The sequence below is a fragment of the Anabrus simplex genome, chromosome 5, assembly GCF_040414725.1.
Source record: "Anabrus simplex isolate iqAnaSimp1 chromosome 5, ASM4041472v1, whole genome shotgun sequence".
NCBI classification, from domain to species: domain Eukaryota; kingdom Metazoa; phylum Arthropoda; class Insecta; order Orthoptera; family Tettigoniidae; genus Anabrus; species Anabrus simplex.
Window position 1 is genome coordinate 312,985,462 of NC_090269.1, and position 23,148 is coordinate 313,008,609.

Here is a 23,148-nt window from a genome sequence, read left to right on the forward strand (position 1 = left end):
AAATCAACCACTTCCATCGATAATAATGAATAATATCCTGATGTTATGAATAAATCCCAAATTTATCAAGATTACCGTAAAATATTAGATAAAATTCACACACATATGTTAAAATATTAATTGATAGAGCCTTTCAGAATTCTCCACTTGAAATAAAGGTATCAAGGAATGTTTGAGCGTGTCGTGAATAAGTAACCAATTAAGTGAATAAGGAAGTAAGTAAATAAAATCATACAATTCGCGGCCTTATTGCAAAAGCCTTTCGCGATACCGGGTTAGAAGTATATGAAGAAGTGAACTGCTTAGTTGAAGATGGAAGCGCGAGAAGAGTAGATATTCTAGCCATCGATAAACAGAGAGATCGATCAAGAGTACGTATAGAATCAGGCGAACAACAGCCTCACGATGTCCACTCTGAGAAGCAGGCAATCTACGTTCCAGTATCCAATTACTTCATGGAAAAGTAACATGTAAACTCTGTCACCGTTTACGGATTGTTAGTGGGTGGATGATGGCCTAGTGTATTTGTCCTCAAGTAAAGCTACCTAGCTACAATTGCCGAGGCGGCTGTGCGTGGGTCCGTGCTTCTTTTAAGACAATTTATATTCCAAGACATACAACTTTACAATACTGTGTCTTATGGCAAACCCGTGGAACGTCAGTTTCCTAAATAAAATATTATATATATATATATAATACTGTACCTCAAAATACTGTACTTTCATGATGTAAAAGAATTCTTCAGTAATGTTAATCATCATTTTGGTTTGTTTCAGGGCAGACAAGTTGTATATAATGGATTTGAATGGGAAGGTGGCGCTCGTGACTGGAGGAGCAAGTGGTATTGGCTTAGCTGTCAGCCGAGAGCTTCTCAACAATGGATCAAACGTGAGTCCATGACTAAGACTGTTTTCCCTTCGGGAAGTCATGCTCAAATATTTTCACATTAAATGATTAAATTTACAATAACACTTAAGTCAAATACCAGATTAAATTCAAGAGGCTGTTCAAACATTTCAGGTGGTGGTATGTGATGTGAACGTAGACTTGGCGAGGTATTTAATGGAAGAGCTACTTGCAACGTTCGGTAAGGATCGAGTCCTCTTCATTCGCACGGATGTCACGAAGGAATCTGACTTCGAAGGTAAGCACTCGTTCTTTCCTCGGAGAGAAGTTGTATCCGCTATTGTTATTAATGTACGTTTTAAAATTACACAGCGAAGTGTATAACGGCATTGTTCATTTATTTAAGACAGTGACCTAGAATGCATAGCTCTTGCAACATGAGCCGTAGTCAGAGTTCCCTCTTTGACTTCATGTCAATCAGTGACGTGCAGTGCTCATAATGTGAATTATGTTATTGATGATCAAATTTATGTATAAGTCAGTACATCAAAGTGCAAATATAAGATTATAATAATATTTACAGATTTTCCATAGCAAACATTTAATAGCAAACACGATAAATGCGCAAAAATATGCATTACACTGATTTAAATCATTTCTTTGTGCTATATTCCAGTAGTTATTTTGTTCTATTGACATGCACACTGAAATAGTATCTGGCGAACAATTTATCACTCACTTTACACTTACACTCCTGTGATGGTTCATGGTTTTCTGGTCTCCTGTAAAGTTTAGGATGAAATACGTGCATTGCCAGCCTTGTTCTAGCGCTGCGTATTTTGTTGTTTGGTCCTGTCCAGTTTCAGTTAATCATGGCATCAGTTGTGTAGAATTCTGATTATCTTGGCTCTGTTTTCTTGTATGCCCCATCTTAGTTGAGTTTCTTGTCGTGTAGAAGTTAGTTCGAGCCTGGTGCATAAGTCTTCTATGAGGAATGTTTCTCGGGCGGGCTCGCATGCTAGCCTGAAGACAGTGTAGTTTGAGACTCCCAATGTTGCTTTTAGGAATCTTGCTTTCACACTTTCAATGGTTTTTAGATCGTTGTACTTGAAACTGATCCATGTGATTTCTGGGTCATCTGTTAAGATAGGAAGTACTTTTGTGTAGAACAAGTTCGTTGCTGTTGGTAGTAATAATTGCGTGATGTCATGTATGGCTGCTATGGCGAATGTTGCTCGTTCTGTAGTGTGAAGGCTAAATTATTTGGCTGTTGTCTGAATTTTTATTCCTAAACTTTGAAAGCGTTTGTAATTTTTATCGGCTCACTATATAGCAAGATAGTGTGTTTTCCAGTTGTTCTTCCTCCTTTTCTGAAGACGGTTTGTACTGTCTTTGATTGGTTTGTGGTAACCTGGCCCAGATTTCAAGTTTATTTATAGTGTCTTGTAGTCCTTTTCTACGTGTCGAAGCAGGAACCATGTTGTCAGCGTATAAGTACATGACTACTGGAGGTTGTGCATATTTGGCTTACATCTGCTGTCATAACGTTGAAGAGCAGGGGCCTAAGTGGATTTTCCTGTCGTACCCCTCCGGTCTGGATGACTTCTTTTGAGATTTGGACTGTGTCGTCTATCTCAACGAAAGTTTGGATCAGTATGTTGTGGATGAGATAGAGGGTGTGTGGATCTATGCCTTCGATGTTTTTCATTTGTCTAAGAGCAGTCGCCTGTTAACAGAGTCCAAAAGTTTTTAAATAGAGTATGCAGCAAAATAAACGGTGCTGAAATTACAAAAATGCTCTTAACTTCAATATACGTCATTATAAATGCAAGGTGATGAGACAACACATATCTAACTGCGTAGGTACAGCATGTGTTCAAAATGTGCAATTCTCACGTCTCACGCATTGTTCATAACGGTCCTGTAGACAGTCGAACTTGTTCAGGAACACATGGGCCCAAAAGAAAGATGGTGCCTTTCCTCATAATTCGGGAACATTCCAAGGTGAGTCACCTGAATGGAAATGTATTCTTTCATCGTGTCTCATATCTGGGGGCGTGATATCCGGGGAGTGGAAGGACTACGGGAAAATAAGCAATTAAGCTATTTACAAAATGTTGTTGCAGAAGGGTTGTGGTCTGTAGCTCCATCCTGTTGTTTCCATTGTCGTTGCAATGGCAGGTTTCTGGCTACATTCAGTAGCCTACGGTTTTATGATCAGAGCGTGTTTGTAGTTCCAGTACTCTTTGTTTTGCCGCATGCTGTACTATCGAACTGCAGCAACTCTTTGAGCTCTTTTACAAAATTAACAACTAATTAATTTTCTGACAGGATCCTTGATCAGATGCGCATAATGAGGTGGAAATTCTTACCAGCATGCCCTCTATTTTTACTTGAACTGAATCTTTCAATTTATAGATTAATCTATGGAGGTTTACTTGATTTTAATTGGATCTCTGCTGGATCCTGTAAAACTCTGTACAAGAGTAAGTTATTGTACGACGCGGTCTTCTTGAAAATAAGAACATCGAATGCTTTCCTTATGCTGCATGGATGATCAGTTCTTGATGATAAATGTAGTTCTGGGAATCGAGAAGAAGCCTCCCCGAAGACAGTGATGGCAGCATCTGTGTGTTCCCTGGGCAATGGTAGACTAAGAACTATTTCTCCCATAAAGGCTCTGCTACACAGAAACAAGTAGATACACCACGCTTACTATTATTATTTAGTATATGATGCTACAGTTGACAATCCACTCTATGTACACGTTCTTGACACACACATGAAAGATATACAATCTTCTCTATAAACACCATAAAATATGTACAGTATATACAAAGTCCGCATTAAAAAAGGTTAATGTGGAGGGCTTTCAGTCTCTTATGGACGAATGTCCAGCTCTTACAACCAACAGAGTGCCTCAGGGATCACTCGATGTACGTCCTCGATGGAACAAGCTAAATCTCGCAGAGGGCAATCCTTCAGAATGTGAACGATGATTCTTTCCAGCCCCACTGATGCAGATCAGAAGTACTTCTTCCTACTGCGCAGCGTATCCTGTTAAGTGTGGTCTAGGTGGAGCGAGGAAGGTTGAATCCAGGCAACTTTGTAGTTGGAACCCTGATGTTGACAATACCGTGAGGGTGTAATTGAGACCATTCTTGTTTCCATGTTTCCTCAGGTTTAAAATGTGAACTAACTAATTTCTTTACCGTCTTCCAGGCAGGTTTCCGTGATTTCAGTCTCGTTACGGCATTTTCATCTGTATCCTGATATATTGGGAGGTAACTGTTCTTCATTTTCCTGGTCCGCAGCCTACCAAGGGTGCCTTGCCGTCTGATGTAAGGAGGCTGAATGTTGCTCAGTAATGGTAACCATTGAACAGGAGCGGAGCGCAATGTACCGTATATAATTCTCATTGTGTGGCGTAATTGGGCATCATCCAGAATAGTGTGGGAGCTACTGAGCCATACAAGGAGCAATATTCAGCTGGTGAATATACTATTGCTATAACAGTTGTTCGTTGTGTACAAGCATCTACTCCCTATGGAGTATCAGCTAGTCTACCCAGAAAGTTCTTACGGCTTTTAAGCTTAGCAGCCAGTTTCTCAAGATGGCGTCGATAGATTAAGGACCTGTCTAATGTTTCACTCAGATATATTGGGTTGGTATTACACTTTAGTATGTGGTTTCCGAACCTGATCGTAGGTTGATAGTTTGCTATCCTCTTATTTAGGTTGTACGTAGCTACCTCTGATTTTAGTGAACTAAATTAGGGCGACATTTTTTGAAATCATCACCCGTCTTGTTAAGGTCTTGGGATAGAATGTATTTCGCCTCATTGAAGTTTGTTCTTTGTATGGTGAGGTTGATATCTTCCACATAGATGAACTTGCGAGATACGGTTTCTGGGTGATCATGGATGTATAAGTTGAAGAGAACGGTAGATAAGACTGATCCCTGTGGCAAGCCTTTATTAAGTTTATGGAATCTGCCAGGGGCATGTTCGGTATGAATTGGAAAATAATAGCATGCTACAGGATTAATGAAACTCTAGGAAGATGATAGGAATTCAGATGTAGTTCCTTAGATTCATACCATATGAGTAGTGTCATACCTTTCCTTAATCTTTCAGAAGCAATACAAACGACGAAGAACTACTTCAAAAGACTAGACATCGTTGTAAACAGTGCCGGTATATTTGATGACATCGACTGGGAGCCTGCACTCGAAGTTAACTTGGTAAGTTATTTCGTTTCCATTTCTCGAAAGATTTCTACATTTATTTCAAATAGATTGAGCTTAATCTGCTTTAGCACTCTGCACATGTGGTTCATAATTACAGGCTCAATCCATCTTAAATAATCATTAATCTATCTCATTCTCATATAGCCTATACATATGCTAGTCATCATCATGATCATCATCATCTGATTGAACGGATCAATTCTAAAGTAGATCAACAAGTTGTACACAATCCCGGCACATCAAACCTATGAAAACTACTTGTTGTTGTAGAGGCCGCCGGTCATGTTATCAAAGTGACTGAGGTATGAGCAATGTTAGTAATCAATCATTCCTTATGTACATAGCCCTCATAATAAGTGATGTGAAAATTTAACTTTCAGGGCTGTTTGATTTATAAGTTTAATTGAGCTTGGTAAACATATGCCATATCATCTTCTGGTTTAGTCAGAAAAGCAACGGAAAACTATTTCACTTCTCATTTTCTTGGCATACATCTTCAGTAATGCCTGAGCTTTCTAAAATAGCCGATGGAAAAACTACAGGGGATTCAGCTGCTTTTCGGAGCGAGGAAGATAACTGGGAAGGAAGCAGCCAAACTCTGCATTCCTGGTACACGATAAACTACTCTCAACTTTATCTGATTCTTCCGAAGACGTAGAGGTTTTCGCATATTTACATAATAAGATAAGATTTTTCATATCATCCTTAGTATGCTTCCTTCTTGATGGCACGACTCCAACTGATACACTTCTCGTCCCTTGACGACGTTCTTTATTTCAAGAGTAGGGCGTGCAGGTTTGTTTACGGTCAGTTTAATGAACTGTTGTACAAAATGATGCACATTACTCGTTCAAAATTGGATATCAGTGATGAGGCTTTCTGGGGTGAAAATAAGCTCTTTGTATGTATAGTACAGGAGAAGTTTAAGACCACCATGTAAAATGACAGAAATTTTATTTACACAATACTTGTATGATTAGTACCCAGACCGAAGGCAACTTGGATCCTCAACAGTTCTACAGTCTACTGTAGTAAATAGCCTAAGCCTCACTAGGTAGGTACTATAATGAAATGAGGAGTGAGGTAGTTTCTCAGTACTATCATTTCAGAAGTTGCTATTACATATCAGTCTACCAAGCCCACTGAAATTCACGCACCAACCAACACCATGAGTGACATTTCTACACCATTCATTACAGGGACTGGCTGTATAGCATCACTCACTCATTCCTCAGTCACTTTTGTATTACCAAAGTCAAGTATGAGACTGATACAAATCGGTGACAGTAATACTTTAAATTATTCTAGCCCATATCAGAAGACACAGTGCACTGTAAACACTAGGTCTCACCAGAGATTGGTCTGGGCTTACATAATAATACCATAATTTCCCAACAACTTATGTCTATTAATAGATAGATAGATAGATAGATAGATAGGTAGATGGAGAGCGATCACGACAATAGAGCAATATTGGTAGCTCCCGGGAAACCCATATAACAATAGCATTTCATTACTTTACACGTATTCGTAACACAGTCATGTTCTATTCACAACCCCTTGTGGGTGGGGGGGGGTAAAATATCATCCATGGTATCCCCTGCCTGTCTAAAAGACGACTGAAATGGGACCCAGGGCTCTGAACTTGGGAGCGTGGGTTCGCAACAACGGGGTCTTTAGCTGAGTTCTCGCATTCCTTCCACTTACTTGTGCCAGGCTCCTCGCTTTCATCTATATTATCCGAATCTCTTGGCCAACTCTTGTTCTTTCCCAACCACGTTGGTATTAGAGCATTGGCCGATATCCTCATTTTTCGAAGTATGGGATTCCTTCCTTTTTTCTCTCTGGCTAGAATCATACAGAGCAGTAGCGGCGATTAGGGGGGGGGGGCGAGGGGGGCAGATGCCCCCGATTTTGTGGAGAAAAATACATTTTAATTCTATTTTAGCCACCTAAGACTAGGAATTATTAAAAATGTGCAAACCCTGTTGTTTTTACAGCTAATTCTTTTCTTTAATTTATTTAGTTATTAAGAAAAATACTCAGCGGAAATACGCGCTAAATGTAGGGTGACCAACTCTAAATTTTCAAATGGAGGACAAATGGAATTTTAATATTCGCATACAAATTTAGTATTACATACCTTATAACTGTTATGTTGATGAAGATGCTGAAGTTGTACCTATTTTATGCTGATACTTATCGACTGCACCCACTGTTTCAGTTTCTCCGAGAACTTACACTTCCTCTTTTGTGCCTCGCCACTTTTGAGTGATGACATACTGATATTATTCAAATTTCATAATAAAATCACAAACACTCCACTCACTCAGAAGGTCCTAATCCAACTAGCACAAAAACAAAACTACGTAATACAGCAGCCAGCATTACTTGACTGGTGAATCCGCGCCGAGAATTCCCCGGCCCCGAACGAGCACGTTCAGATCACGTCGGGCGGTGTCACCACATTGGTGACAGGCCATTCAGACAGCTCTAACTTAAGATATGATTTATTATTAAGTGAGTAAATGACGTAGTCTGGTAGTGGTATGCAGAATATGGACTGAGATAGGGGAAGTGCAACAAAACTAGTTTTGTAAACAGACAAAACAATAGGAAAGGGAACGACTTAGAATACAGTAGGCACAATGCAAAAAGCCGGACATTTAATAGCAAATAATAAATGACTGCCGGACAGAGGACAGTATGAAAAAAGGACATGTCCGGCAAATGCCGGACAGTTGGTCACCCTAGCAAAATTTCGTTCGTCGCGGCTAAAGTTGTACAGTGCCACAGCAGGCAGTGGAGATCCGTGAAGCAATGGGTAGTATGTTCTGCGACGAAGGGAGGGAGGGGTATAATTTTGCCAAGGTCACCCGCTTGCCACGCGCATTGGTCAGTCTGGCAGTCTCACTCAGTTGGTATGCCAGTTTAGTTCTATCTACTATTTAGTCAAACACTAAATGACTGAATGAATAATCACGCCAACTTCTATTTAATTACAGTGCATACGCAATAATTGTTCTTTTATTTTATAAATACATACATACATACATACATACATACATACATACATACATACATACATACATACATACATACTTTATCATTATAGACTGTTATGCCTTTCAGCGTTCAGTCTGCAAGCCTCTGAGAATTTACTAAACGTCGCCACAATCCTCGATTTGCAGTAAGTGTTGTGGCCTCATTTAGTTCTATACCTCTTATCTTTAAATCGTTAGAAACCGAGTCTAACCATCGTCGTCTTGGTCTCCCTCTACTTCTCTTACCCTCCATAACAGAGTCCATTATTCTCCTAGGTAACCTATCCTCATCCATTCGCCTCACATGACCCCACCACCGAAGCCGGTTTATGCGAACAGCTTCATCCATCGAGTTAATTCCTAAATTAGCCTTTATCTCCTCATTCCGAGTACCCTCCTGTCGTTGTTCCCACCTGTTTGTGCCAGCAATTATTCTTGCTACTTTCATGTCTGTTACTTCTAACTTATGAATAAGATATCCTGAGTCCACCCAGCTTTCGCTCCCGTAAAGCAAAGTTGGTCTGAAAACAGACCGATGTAAAGATAGTTTCGTCTGGGAGCTGACTTCCTTCTTACAGAATACTGATCATCGCAACTGCGAGCTCACTGCGTTAGCTTTACTACACCTTGATTCAATCTCACTTACTATATTACCATCCTGGGAGAACATAGAACAGAAATACATGAAATTATCCACCTGTTCTAGCTTTGTATCACCAATCTGGCATTCAGTTCTGTTGAATTTCTTACCTACTGACATCAATTTAGTCTTCGAAAGGCTAATTTTCATACCATACTCATAGCACCTATTTTCAAGTTCCGAGATATTAGACTGCAGGCTTTCGGCACAGTCTGCCATGAAGACCAAGTAGTCAGCATAGGCAAAACTGCTTACTACATTTCCACGTAAGTGAATCCCTCCCTGCCATTTTATACCTTTCAGCAGATGATCCATGTAAACTACGAACAGCACAGGTGAAAGATTACAGCCTTGTCTAACGCCTGTAAGTACTCTGAACCAAGAACTCATTCTACCATCAATTCTCACTGAAGCCCAATTGTCAACATAAATGCCTTTGATTGATTTTAATAATCTACCTTTAATTCCATAGTCTCCCATCTTTTCTCTCGGTACCCTGTCATATGCTTTCTCTAGATCTACGAAAAAAAACACAACTGCCTATTCTTCTCGTAGCATTTTTCAATTACCTGGCGCATACTGAAAATCTGATCCTGACAGTCTCTCTGCGGTCTGAAACCACACTGGTTTTCATCCAACTTCCTCTCAAAGACTGATCGCACCCTCCCTTCCAAGATGCCAGTGAATACTTTGCCTGGTATACTAATCAATGAGATACCTCGATAGTTGTTGCAATCCTTCCTCTTCCCTTGCTTATAGATAGGTGCAATTACTGCTTTTGTCCAATTTGAAGGTACCTTACCAACACTCCACGCTAATTTTACTACTCTACGAAGCCATTTCATCCCTGCCTGCTCACTATACTTCACCATTTCAGGTCTAATTTCATCTATTCCTACTGCCTTATGACAATGGAGTTTTTTTTTACCATCCTCTCCACTTCCTCAAGCATATTTTCACCAACATCATTTTCCTCCTCCCCATGAGCTTGGCTGTTTGCAACACCACCAGGATGATTTCCTTTTACATTGAGAAGATGATCAAAATATTCCCTCCACCTCTCCAGTGATTCCCTGGGATCTATTATGAGTTCACCTGAATTACTCAAAACACTGTTCATTTCATTTTTCCCTCCCTTCCTTTCTTTATTACTGCCCAGAAAGATTTCCCTGCTGCTTGACATAGCCTTTCCAGGTTATTACCAAAATCTTCCCATTAATTCTTTTTGGATTCAACAACTATTTGTTTCGCTCTGTTTCTTTCATCTACGTACAAATCCCTGTCTCTCTCGGCCCGTTTGGAGCCATTTCTGATAAGCCTTCTTTTTACGTTTACAGGCTGCTCTTACTTCATCATTCCACCAAGATGTTCGCCTTTTCCCATCTTTACACACAGTTGTTCCTAGGCATTCCCTTGCTGTTTCTACTACAGCATCCCTGTATGCCACCCATTCACTTTCTATACCCTGAACCTGCTTACTGTCTACTGTTCGAGACTTCTCACTAATCATATCCATGTACTTCTGTCTAATTTCCTCGTCCTGCAGATTTTCTACCCTTATTCGTTCGCAGACAGATTTCACTTTATCTACCCTAGGCCTAGAGCTACTCAGTTCACTACAGATCAGATAGTGGTCTGTATCATCGAAAAATTCCCGGAAAACTCGTACATTCCTAACAGATTTCATGAATTCAAATTCTGTTAAGATATAGTCTATTATGGATCTGGTACCCCTAGCCTCCCATGTGTAGCGGTGAATAGCCTTATGCTTGAAGAATGTATTCGTAACAGCTAAACGCATGCTAACACAGAAGTCCAGCAAACGCTTCCCATTCTCATTAGCTTCCATATCTTCCCCACATTTACCAATCACCCTTTCGTATCCTTCAGTTCTATTCCCAACTCTCGCATTTAAATCACCCATTAGCACTATTCTATCCTTGCTGTTGACCCTGACCACGATGTCACTCAATGCTTCATAAAACTTGTCAACTTCATCCTCATCTGCACCCTCACATGGTGAATAAACGGACACAATTCTCGTCCTAATTCCTCCAAGTGCCACGTCTACCCAGATCATTCGCTCATTAACATGTCTAACAGAAACTATGTTGCGTGCAGTGGTATTCCTAATAAAGATCCCTATCCCATACTCTGCCCTTCCATTTCTAACACCCGTCAAGCACACTTTATAATCTCCTATCTCTTCCTCATTATATCCCCTTAACCGAATATCACTTACTCCTAGCACATCCAGATGCATCCCCTTTGCTGACTCAGCCAGTTCTACTTTCTTTCTTCCATAAGCCATATTAATATTGATAGCTCCCTGTCGAATTCCATTTCGTTCGCTAAGTTGTTTCCAAAGAGTCCCTCGCCTGTCAAATGGGAGTGGGACTCCATTACTCCCATAGGTCCGAGGCTTGCTTAAAATGTTCTGAGGTCGGTAACTTCATGAAGCAGGATGCTGCCCTACTTGCACATAGTCCAAGTGAGGATCTCCTCTAACGGGTTATGGACCACCGGTGGATCGTATAGTCCTAGCCGCCTGAGCACAAGGAGGGCCACGACTCAGAATATGTCCGAGATGCCCACTCCCATTCCATAGCAACTGGTATCCCGACTCTCAGGACCACTTACTAGGCCACTCAGCCGTTGCCCATGGTTCACGAACTAGGACGTGACTACAGTAACCCACAAACATGAACCATGTACTGTTATTAACGCACATAAGTTTGTAAAATGTCAACCTTTACGTCTCTGTCGAAATTCCCTCAGAGAGCATAAAAAGAGCTCGATAGCTGCAGTCGCTTAAGTGCGGCCAGTATCCAGTATTCGGGAGATAGTAGGTTCGAACCCTACTGTCGCCAGCCCTGAAAATGGTTTTCCGTGGTTTCCCATTTCCACGCAAGGCAAATGCTGGGGCTGTACCATAGTTAAGGCCATGGTTGCTTCCTTCCCATTCCTAGCCTTTTCCTGTCACATCGTCGCCATAAGACCTATCTGTGTCGGTGCGACGTTAAGCAACTTGTAAAAAAAAAGGGTACTTTTTTGTGCCTCCTCACTTCTTATTCCCAATCGCCACTACTGATACAGAGGATGGTTGCCTAGTCGTACTTCCTCTTGAAACAATAATCACCACCATCACTTCTATTCTTTAAAATTTTATAACTACAACGGAACCTCGATATCTCGAATCAACTTGGGAGCTATCGAGTTATCGAAATTTCGAGATATAGAGAATACCGTTTTGAGCATGTGTACCACATAATTGAATGATATGTATCTACAGGCGTATACTGTATACATCATTTTCAAAAGTATTTAATTATAACCCTTATTATAGTAGCTTTCCAGAAGACAGGATACAGTACATACGTCAGCGAAACAAGGAACATACCTCTGTTAACACCTTTGGAAGAAAATCCGTTAATCTCTTCTGTTTGTTACTGTTAAACTTCTCGTCAATATCACGCAGCTGAGATTCGTAAAAGGAGCTAGTCACCCGCGACTTCGGGGGTTGCTTTCGTACGTGACCGCTAATTAATTCATACCCGAAAAACAGCGAGGCTTCGCCGATCTTCCAACCACTAGAAGTTTTAGTTTTTACGGTTCCCGTCATATTAGCCCCCAGCATCACTCTAACCCTTTCTTTACTTGTTAACTCCACAGTCTATCCAAGGCGAGTGAGGTGGGCGGACGTGTAGTGTGAAGTGTGCCAGGTGGGCGGAGTGGAAGTGAGGTGAGGTCAGGACGAATTGAGTGATACAAGAAAGATGAATAGCGTCGAACTATATATGGCCATCACTGGAAGATGGCAGGGTAGTAAGAAGAATGTTACAGCCAAAAAACAGTGAAGTTAGCTTAGGGAGGAAACTGAAATGCGAGATGCTGTTGGTGGCAGCTGTGGTCACTGTCCTACTGGTTATTGAATAGGGAGGAAGTGGAAGTAATAAGAAAAGTGTTTAAGGATGTTATTGAAGAACTTTGTCCGTTTGAGTAGTTAAAACGGATGTTACAAGAACAAGGCAAGGAGCATGAAAAAACGAGATGGTGGATTCAGGAAAGCACTAATGAAGTCAAAGGAAAAATGGAGAGCAGTGAGAGAGGGGTAGTCCTTCTAAAGGAGACAATAATAAAACATGGGAGAGGAGATGGAGACCGTGAAGGAAGAAGTTGAAGCCCACAGACATGAAAGCATGAAGAAAGCCATCTTTATTTGTGGAGTACAAGGAGAGAAGAATGAGTCTAAAGAGAACATAAAATACAAGGTGGTAGATGTAATACAACAAAAATTGAAGATCAACTCCAGTGAGGTAGATGTAGATGACGTGAAGCGGATAGGAAGGCTGAGAGGGTGCAGACCTATAAAGGTCACGTTGATATCCTCACTGATGGCAGACATAGTAATCATAAATGCTGGAAACATACGGAAAGAAAAATGTGGATTAAGAGAGACTGGGGTAGAGATGGGAATAGAAATTTTAAAATCCTGAGAAAACATATGATTAAGGCAAGGCTGCAAGGGTTGAGAGCTTATGTTAAGAGGCCAAGTGCTGGTGGTGTCCAATGGAAAATGGTCTCGGAAGTGGGGAGTAGAGAAACTTTAATCTATGGAGGAAGATTTAAACAAGGACGAAACGAGTGTAGACGAGGGAGTGCAGGTGGAAAATGTGCATATCACCAAGAGAAGAGCAGAAGAAATTGCCAGTGCAGATGAGTACGTGGATGTGGATAGTCCCGGAGAAGACGGTCTTGGTTTGGAAGAGTGTGCCGAGTGAACCTAGTATAGAGACAAGCTCCGTGGCATCTCCGTTCAGAATTTTTGATGAAGAGGGATAGTGATGGATATGCCGCCGAGGACAGCAATCAGGACCATTGTCGCTGAAGCATGTAAGGAGGCATATTCGGAGGTGTACTCGGAGGTCTACCGCGAAGGGTAGAATAAAAGTGACGCCTAGCAAAGGGAGACTTTGAGGAAAGGGAGAAGCATGAGTTTAAAAGATTTGTGGGGAAAGGAAGACAAAAAGGAGGAGGGTGTTGTAAGGAGAAGTAGAAAGTTAAGTAAAGAGAGTCAGTAGGTTGGTGGTACAGTGCTATTTGTATGAAGAGAATGTGATGATTAGAAGGAGGTAGAATAAGAGATGGAGTTGATAATAAGTGAGTCTGGATCGGTGGTTGTATGGTGAAATCGCTCGGAAAATGTATTTTGGATCAAAATTTAATATGTAGTTTGGCTTGGTATTTTAATAGTTTAGATGATATATGGTGGTGTAAGGTTGAGAAAAGTGAATATTTGGTGTATTGATGATGAAAGTTTGAAGGTAATTTGAAATATGAGTTTAGATGATATATGGTGGTATAAGGTTGAGAAAAGTGAATAACTGGTGTAATGATGTATATGTTGGATGTTATTTGTGTGTGAACTGTGTTTGGTATGAATAGTGATTTGATGAATAAGAGGCAAGTGGGAGGTATGAGTTTGGAGAGTTTGATGTATGAATAAGAAGCGAATGGGAGTTATGAGATTGGAGAGTATGGAAGTTTGAAGGTATTTTGGAAAAGTAATTCGTGGGTTATTTGATAGTGTTAGTTGTTTGGAGGTTTGTTTGTGGTAACGGTTTTCTGTCCACACAAAATTGTCTACACTAAATATCCATGTGGATACTGTATTATTTGTGTGCAGCAAACACGCTCACTTTGTGATAGCATAGTTTGTAACTCTATCAAAGCCTTGTGAATCGTAAACGTATCGAGAGGATTATACTGCGGCAGCACGTGATGTGACTGGTTCTCTGCATGCTGACTGTCTGGGAGGGCCGGGCTGAGTGGCTCAGACCGTTAATGCGGTGGCTTTCTGAGCCCAAATTGGCAGGTTCGATCCCGATTCAGTACGGAGGTATTTGAAGGTGGTCAAATACGTCAGCTCCGGGTCGGTACATTTAGCGGCACGTAAAATAACTCCTGCAGGACAAAATTCCGGCACCTCGGTGTCTCCGAAAACCATGAAAGTATTTAGTGGGACATAAAACCAATAGCACTGTTGTTAAGTCTGGGAGGAATGAGTCAGATGTTAGGGCCGGGCTGAGTGGCCCATACGGTAGAGCGCTGGCCTTCTGGCTCCAAACTGACAGGTTAGTCACTGGCTCAGTCCGGTCGTATTTGCAAGTTCTCAAATACGACAGCCTCGTGTCAGTAAATATACCGGCACGTAAAAGAACACCTGCTGGACAAAATTCCGGCAACTCGGCATCTCCGAAAAACATAAAATTAATGTGTTGGGCGTAAAACCAAAAACATTATTATTATAAGATGTTAGGAACTACCGCAAACACACCAGTGTAACCGTAGACTGCGGAGAGGCATGCGGTTTGCTCCTTCCGTGAGGTATTCTGCCTGTAAGCCAAAACAATCGTCTATCGCATAGGCCTGTTTCGTCTCATGCAATGTACGCGATCTCAACCACAGCCTACTCCACTACTTATCACACACTCGCTGTCATGACGACTATGGTTACACGCTCAGTGATTCTTACCGCTTGTTTCATTAGTTTCGCAACAATTTTTCAATCGCGTATTTCTTCGACACAAATCTTGCCATAGATGCCTCTTGCAGTTTGTCTTCTACTCATTAAAAGACTACTGTCCTGATATACGATAAAAGTGTTTCAGATATAGCCTATATATGCAATTAGACGCAATATATCAGAAAAGAAATTCACAGAGTTCCCAGGGCAGGCAGATGATATTTAATGATCAATATTGTACGTTTAAATTGTTGGAGAATTGAGCCTTAACTCCTCATGTTCCGAGGTAATAGTTTTACCACCTGAAACTCTGTGAAAACATGTTCTGCAGAGCAGGGGCGTAGCAAGGGGTGATTGACTGGGGGTTAGAACTCCGTCCCCCACCCCCACCCATGGAAATTTTACAAAAAAGAAAACAAACAAACTGACAATAAAAATTAAACTAAATAAACATTCAGAGACATAATTCTATAACTAACAGATCTGTTGAATCTGTTTTCTAAAAAAACCTCGAAAGTTGTAAACTGAACATACCATTCGCTGTAAAACTGTTGAACTTGATTGTATTGTTCTTGTTCTGTATTTTAATGTAAGATTTTGTAGTGTACTGCAATATGAATATCTTGTCAGTGTCCCTTCATAATGACAAGCCATGCATACCCGCACCGCACACACCTTTATTGTGTTGTATCATCAAATTGTAGCGATACCCCCCTCCCCTCCAATGGCCGATCTTGGATATGCTACTGCTGCAGAGATAAGGTATAAAGTCATTTTCCCCGAAGTACAATGTTACCGTGATGAGTAAGTAGAGTTTCATTGATCAGAATTATTATCTTAATTTTCGTGCATTACTGTCAAAATGAGGATTATGAATGACAAGATTTAGAAACAAATGTCTATGTGTAAAGTCAAAGAAACCTACATAAACTTTAATGGTTATTGTATTCTTAATGATCTTGATTGGAGATTTGGAAACTCTTCATAAAATATATAACAATTCTTGTTTCAAATGTTTGTCCATTCTCTCTTCCAGAAAGGTGTTATTCGAGGAACTTTGCTGGCACTCAAGTACATGGGTAAAGACAATGGCGGTGAGGGTGGTATAATAATCAACATAGCATCGCTTGCGTCCATTGACTTCTATCCAACATCACCCATCTATTGTGCGACGAAACACGCTGTTCTGGCCCTCTCCAAATGCTTCGGGGTAAGTATCAATCAAATATTTCCGTTTTACAGATATATTTTTAGATTGTTCATATCCCACCCAATGTTATCGGGGGCTTAATTCTGGACATTCAAATCCGGAACCTATGTGTTAGATCTAACTAACCTAACCCCATGTCACTACAGCCCTAAAAGGCCTTGGCCTACCAAGCGACCGCTGCTCTTCCCGAAGGCCTGCGGATGAGGAGGTGTTGTGTGGTCAGCACGACGAATCCTCTCGGCCGTTATTCTTGGATTTCTAAACCGGGGCCGCTATTTCACCGTCAGATAGCGCCTCAATTCTAATCATATAGGCTGAGTGGACCAGCCCTCATATATAGGTAAAAATCCCTGACCAGGCCGGGAATCGAACCCGGGGACGGCTAGGTATTAGATCGCAGAGCCAAATTTTAATGAGATGTTCATACAGAGCGAGTTGGCCATGCGGTTAGAGTCGCGTAGCTGTGAGCCTTCATTCGGGAGATGGTGGGTTCGAATCCCATCGTCAGCTGTCCTGAAGATGGTTTTCCGTCTTTTCCCATTTTCACACCAGGAAAATACTGGGCCTCTACCTTAATTTAGGCTACGGCTGTTTCCTACGCAATCCTAGCCCTTTCCCACCCATGCGTCGCCAAAAACTTTCAATGTGTTAGTGCGACGTTAAACCATTAGCAAAAATAAAATAAAATACAAAACAAGAGAAAAACAGAAAGCAAAGAAATTCATTTTTCGGGATATTACTTGCGGGGCTGCAATCTAGAGGAACTGATTAAGCATACCAATTATTTACAGCAGTATGGTGATTTCCGCACACAAACTGACAAGCAGTCAGTAATAGTCCATCCGTTTTGCATCTAATCCGAGTGACCACATTGATCATATATGAAATGCAATATTCTTTTACAGGTCGTTGTGAGTAGGCTCAATTCTCCAACAATTTAAACGTACAATATTGATAATTAAATATCATCTGCCTGCCCTGGGAACTCTGTGAATTTCTTTTCTGATATATTGCATCTAATTGCATATATAGGCTATATCTGAAACACTTTTATCGTATATCAGGACAGTTGTCTTTTAATGAGTAGAAGACAGACTGCAAGAGGCATCTCTGATAAGATTTGTGTCGAAGAAATACGCGATTACTTTCACATATATACAAGATGCATCATAATTAATAGTGCAAATTGAAACAGTTGTAAGTACACAATCCAGAAGCAAAACAGTTTTAGTAAACATGGGTCCGCAAATGAGCTGTTTATGAGATAATTTATAATTTGTATTTACCAGCCACCACCACCAACTTGATCGTGTGTAAACGTCATCCTAGTTAAGAAAAGATACCAATATAACATTTAGAAAAGTTACTAGATACTTTGGTAGAAGTGAAGTTGCTTTTAATGAGCACAAAAGCAGTCTTACTTCGTATGTTACCCACGTGCTGTGCATGAGTCACAAGGGTACAAGTTCATCGTCTTATTGCGCCGTGCATTTTACCAAACAAACTGAATGGACGGAATTACCTTCGGTTTCTGCGGTATCATCTTCTGGAATTGCCTGCATCCGTGTTCAGGGACACATCCTTTAACTACGAGTACAGTCATTGTAACGTAAGTATCGTGCATGCAGCGCGTGGTGATTGATATCACAGATTGCAGGTGGATTACTACCCTCACTAGAGTTGCACCATGGCTTTAGAAATATTTTTGCCGTGGGGTATTCAGGTGATTGCATCAATTTCAATTTTCTTTTAAAGAAGAGCGCTTTGGTTTTTGTAAGCACGTCAACTGCTGTGAATCCTCCTTCAGATTTAGCCAGTGAAAGTGTAGCTCTGCTGATCCGGAATTTTGAACCCTGCAATGTGTACCATCCTATATCTGAAGGTATCCGATTGACTATCATTCGTGGCAAGGGAAGGATTTGGTTTATATACCAGGTTTTACTGAGCGCATGCATGTTAATATTCTGGATTATTTGCTGCAGGAGTTGTAATTTATGTTCAACTTGCTGTAGAACGCTTTTTACAGTCGTGAGGGCATAGGTCAGTTCTTCTGAATCGTCTCCTGTACGCTATTGAAAATTGTCTCTCTTAATATATTAATTTCCTCTGTTACATTCATCCACGGCGGAAGATCTATGTAGTCCCCACTTCCTTTACCTGCCAGCATGGTTTTGCTCTTCTGAAAGTTAAGAACTGCTCCAGAATAGTGACCGTGAGTCTCTAGTTCCGTTATTAGCTGTTGGTATTCCATGTTGAGGTCGATAATCAGGGAGAGATCGTCATCAGCATAAGCAAATATATCTTAGGTTCCTAGTGAAAATGTGCGTTCGTATAAGCTTTCAATGAGATACCAAATAGTACCATAGGTAATGGACAGGCCTATCGAACTCCTCTCCCAACTCTGATTGCACTTGTGAGGTAGCCATTCACATTGATCTTGGATGTACCACCAATCACTATATTTTTAATTATTGACATGAATCGTGCGTTGAACCCCGCAGCTTTAAATACCTCCAGCAGATATCTGTGATTTACTCTATCAAAAGAATGGTTAAAAACCAGTGAAATGAGCTGTTTACGTTCACTTACCGTCAAAGATTTACTTATCGTGTCTCGAAATGTCACAGGCGGTATTAAGGATACTGCGTCCTTGAAGTGCACCTGATTGATGACTGATTTTTGATGTGGCGGTGGTGATTATTGTTTTAAGAGTCACAGGGCAAAATGAATGTTGCAGGTTCATTTAAAAATCAAACTTTCCACAACTAAGACGATGAATTGGACAGGAAGCGTCCATCCCAGAGGTTGTCTGGTATGAAAATGAGAAACTGTAAAATACTATATTTAGGACTGTCGATGATAGGATTCGAACCCACAATCTCCCATATGGAAGCTCACAACTACGCGACACGTACCACGGGCCCAAAATAGCTTATCCGTTGAAAACTGAGAATTCAGAATTGTTTACGATTTCCTTTACGTCGCGCCGACACTGATAGGTCTTACGCGAAGAGTGGAAAGGAAGCAGACGTGGCCTTAAATAAGGTAAAGCCTCAGCATTTGCCTGATGTGAAAATAGGAAACCACGGAAAATAATTTTCAGGGCAGCCGACAGTGAGGTTCAACTCGCCCGGTCCCCACCAATGATGAAGGGGATATAGATATGAGCAATCTGGCTGTGAATTTCACTTGCGCTGATCACAAATTAAGTTCAGTTGAAATAGTGGCAACGTGAAGATTTTCGCTATATTCACATAATTGTTATTTTTCTTCAATTTGTTGTAAAAACATAGATTGAACGTTCTTGCAAATATGGCAGGAAGAGTTAGAACGTACCCTATACTCCAATTTAGACATTATGACATGAACTATCGCACAGTACAGTCAAAGTTTCTCATGCGTTTATAGTCGCATGCACTAACAAGAAAACTCGTTGAGTTGAACCAGACAGATGTCAATTAAACTCGAGTGATTAACTAACACATTCTTAATTTAATGATAATATATTGCTGTAAAATTAATGGTATGTTATAATGCATTTTTGAAAAATAGCTGTATAGCTCAGAGCAGTGAGGTAATGATGGCATAGAAGGACCTTGCGATTTCACTGAACAAATTTATTTATTTATTTATTTATTTATTTATTTATTTATTTATTTATTTATTTATTTATTTATTTATTTATTTATTTATTTATTTATTTATTTATTTATTTATTTATTTATTTATTTATTTATTTATTTATTTATTTATTTATTTATTTATTTATTTATTTATTTATTTATTTATTTATTGTGATCCAGACAGGTACAGACTCAGTAATAAGGAACACAAGCGATAGTTCCATTTTGAAGTTAGATATGACACTAACTTATGGAGAAAATTTTGATAACACGAACATAATTTAGTACTCAACAAAGCCATTTTACTAACATACAGAATATGTATGTTATCAAAATATTAGGATTATAATGCTTCAGTATCAATTATGATCGAAGCTAAAATATTGGGTAGTATAAAGTCCTGATGATCGTCTATACAGGGTGAATTACCAAAAATCTGCACACCAAATATTTCTGAAATGAAAGGTGCTGTTGTAGTGCTGTTTTCATAGAAATTAAGTGTAACCAAGGGGTTATAATTGTAGACCAAACACAGATTTTAATAATATTAGGATGTACGGAAATGCGTATTGATATTATGAAAATAAAACCATAGTAAAAGTAGAATAATTGGGGGTGTAAGGTTTAGGTGATTCATCCTGTAAATAAAAGTCCATTCTATTAATTAAAATATTTCATTAGTACAAAAGAGAAAACTACCGGATTCGTTTTCAGAATCACTCACGTTTCCACGCTTTTGACAGGCTATGTAACAATGAGAGATGTGCAGTGATCTATTAACCGATCATTCTAAAAATGTTTAATTTCAATTAATCAGATCATCACAAACAACTTGTAAATCAAACGCCAAAATGTTATGACGCGAAGCTGCACCCTTCACAGATCTATTAGTATGTTATTAAGTCTAGACCACAATCGTTTTAGAACTGACTCCATATTCTTTTAATCACCAACCACTCATTTTTCTGACGTCTCCACGACAACCGAGCAAATCCAATCCCATCTAATCTCTTTTTCTTTTCTTTTTTTGATCGTCCTTTTCTTTTCCTTAATCTCCGCATCACCAAGGAACAGCTACATTACTCCTCATCCAGAAACAAGGTCACGAAGAAAATTTAAAATTAATTGGGAACTAAAATAATAATACAAAAATAAAGAAATATTTACAAATTGCACAAGAACAACATGCTCAAGAAAGCGTTATGAAAAATCGACTGTTTTACCAACTCGTGTTTTCACTGCACTTTTTGGCACTACTTCTGTTTTTATCGAGAAGTGGAGTCCTGGTTGTCGATATTGGTTTGGTAATGAGTGCTTTCCTTGTTGAGGCGGACTATTTTCAAGATGATCCGCGTTAACCTGGTCCTCGTCCACTAACAAATATGCTGGTTTTAATCGGTCCACCGAAATATTACAGTTTCTTAACTTAATGAACAAAGATAAATTTTTCAGTTCGATCAACCACAGGGAATGGTCCTTCATGAATATGTTCCGGGGACTTCTTCACTCCATCTACACGTACAAACACATGTGAAGAAGAGTTCAGGTCTTTATGCACAAACACATTTTTCTTGGTTTTCACTTGTACATGAACAGGTTTTACTTTTCTCATAGTATCTTGGAGTTCCCATGTTGGCGGCTGTTGTCCTAAAAGTGTTTTTTGTACCTACGTTGAAGTTTTGGGTCCTAGTACTATCGACATCTTGCCTGCAAATGCGCACGTGGCGCAATGGCGTATTCAACACAGTCACCCGAACTGAATTACCTTATACTTAATATTATTATTACTTTTTTTTTGCTATTTGCTTTACGTCGCACTGACACAGATATGTCTTATGGCGACGATGGGATAGGAAAGGCCTAGGAATGGAAAGTAAGCGACCGTAGCCTCAATTAAGGTACAGCCCAAGCATTTGCCTAATGTGGAAATTGGAAACCACGCAAAACCATCTTCAGGGCTGCCGACAGTGGGGTTCAAACCCACTATCTCCCGATTACTGGATACCGGCCGGACTTAAGCGACTGCAGCTATCGAGCTCGGTATATTAATTAATAACAATAACTATTACTGAAGTCTTTCGCCGTAAATATTTGTAATCGATAAATTGAAGAAAGGGAAATAAACATGGAAGTACAGAGACATTTCTTGAAAAGAAACTATTGAGAAACAATAGTTAGATCGATAAACAGCAGATGCATATATATAAAGCAGTTCTCTAATGATAATACTACGTCAGGGATCCATTGATACATTACATCGCTCATTAGTAGTGACAGCTGTAATCGTCTGAACTGTAACCATCTGTGAAATACGGTACAACGTGTTTAAAATGACATAACACGGATCTGTGTATCGTTCTAAACGAGTGTTGTAGGCAAGATCAGTGGAATGAGGTGGAAAATGATACAGACAATATTTAATTAGGCTTATTTCAGACTAGCAAATGTACCCGTGCTTCGCTACGATATTCTACATTGTATACGGATTTCTACATAAATTACTGTGCACGCAGAGGGTAAGATTTTATTAATTCCATGTCTCTTAGCATTATGCGAGAAACACCACGGGGAGGTCTTCATACGTTCTTTTCGATGTAAGGTGCGCGTTGGGGAGTGTCGTGATAACAACAGGCCACGTTTCCTATTGGAGCCGATGATCTAGATGTTAGGCCCCTTTAGACAACAAGTATCAACATCATCATCATCAAGCGTTTCCTAAAGCGTTTTACAATGTATTTTGTGAGTTTCTACTCTAACGGCAGGCTAATTTGCCATTCACAATCGTATTGGAAAGTTTTCATTATAATGACAGGCCACTTTACCTAATGCCAGTCACAATCGAGCTGGGGAGTTTTAATTACAATGGCAGCCAGACTTGCCTACCACCAGTCACTATCGAGATTGAGAGTTTTGATTACAATAGCAGGCCTCTTTGCATAGTATAAAATATCTTCTTAATCTGTTTACCCTCCAGGGTTGGTTTTTCCCTCGAACTCAGCGAGGGATCTCAC

General features: G+C 40.0%; 1 protein-coding gene across 2 annotated transcripts in view; it reads left to right on the plus strand.

The window, feature by feature from the left end:
• Nucleotides 1-23,148, plus strand: part of LOC136874867 (15-hydroxyprostaglandin dehydrogenase [NAD(+)]) — an 86,277-nt gene that overhangs the window by 43,991 nt on the left and 19,138 nt on the right. For both annotated transcript variants that reach the window (XM_067148558.2, XM_067148559.2), the window contains exons 2-5: nucleotides 777-888; nucleotides 1,021-1,144; nucleotides 4,982-5,088; nucleotides 16,341-16,514. In XM_067148558.2, the coding sequence (XP_067004659.1) occupies nucleotides 796-888; nucleotides 1,021-1,144; nucleotides 4,982-5,088; nucleotides 16,341-16,514 (498 nt within the window). In that variant the 5' untranslated portion in view covers nucleotides 777-795. The remainder of the gene's footprint in view (nucleotides 1-776; nucleotides 889-1,020; nucleotides 1,145-4,981; nucleotides 5,089-16,340; nucleotides 16,515-23,148) is intronic.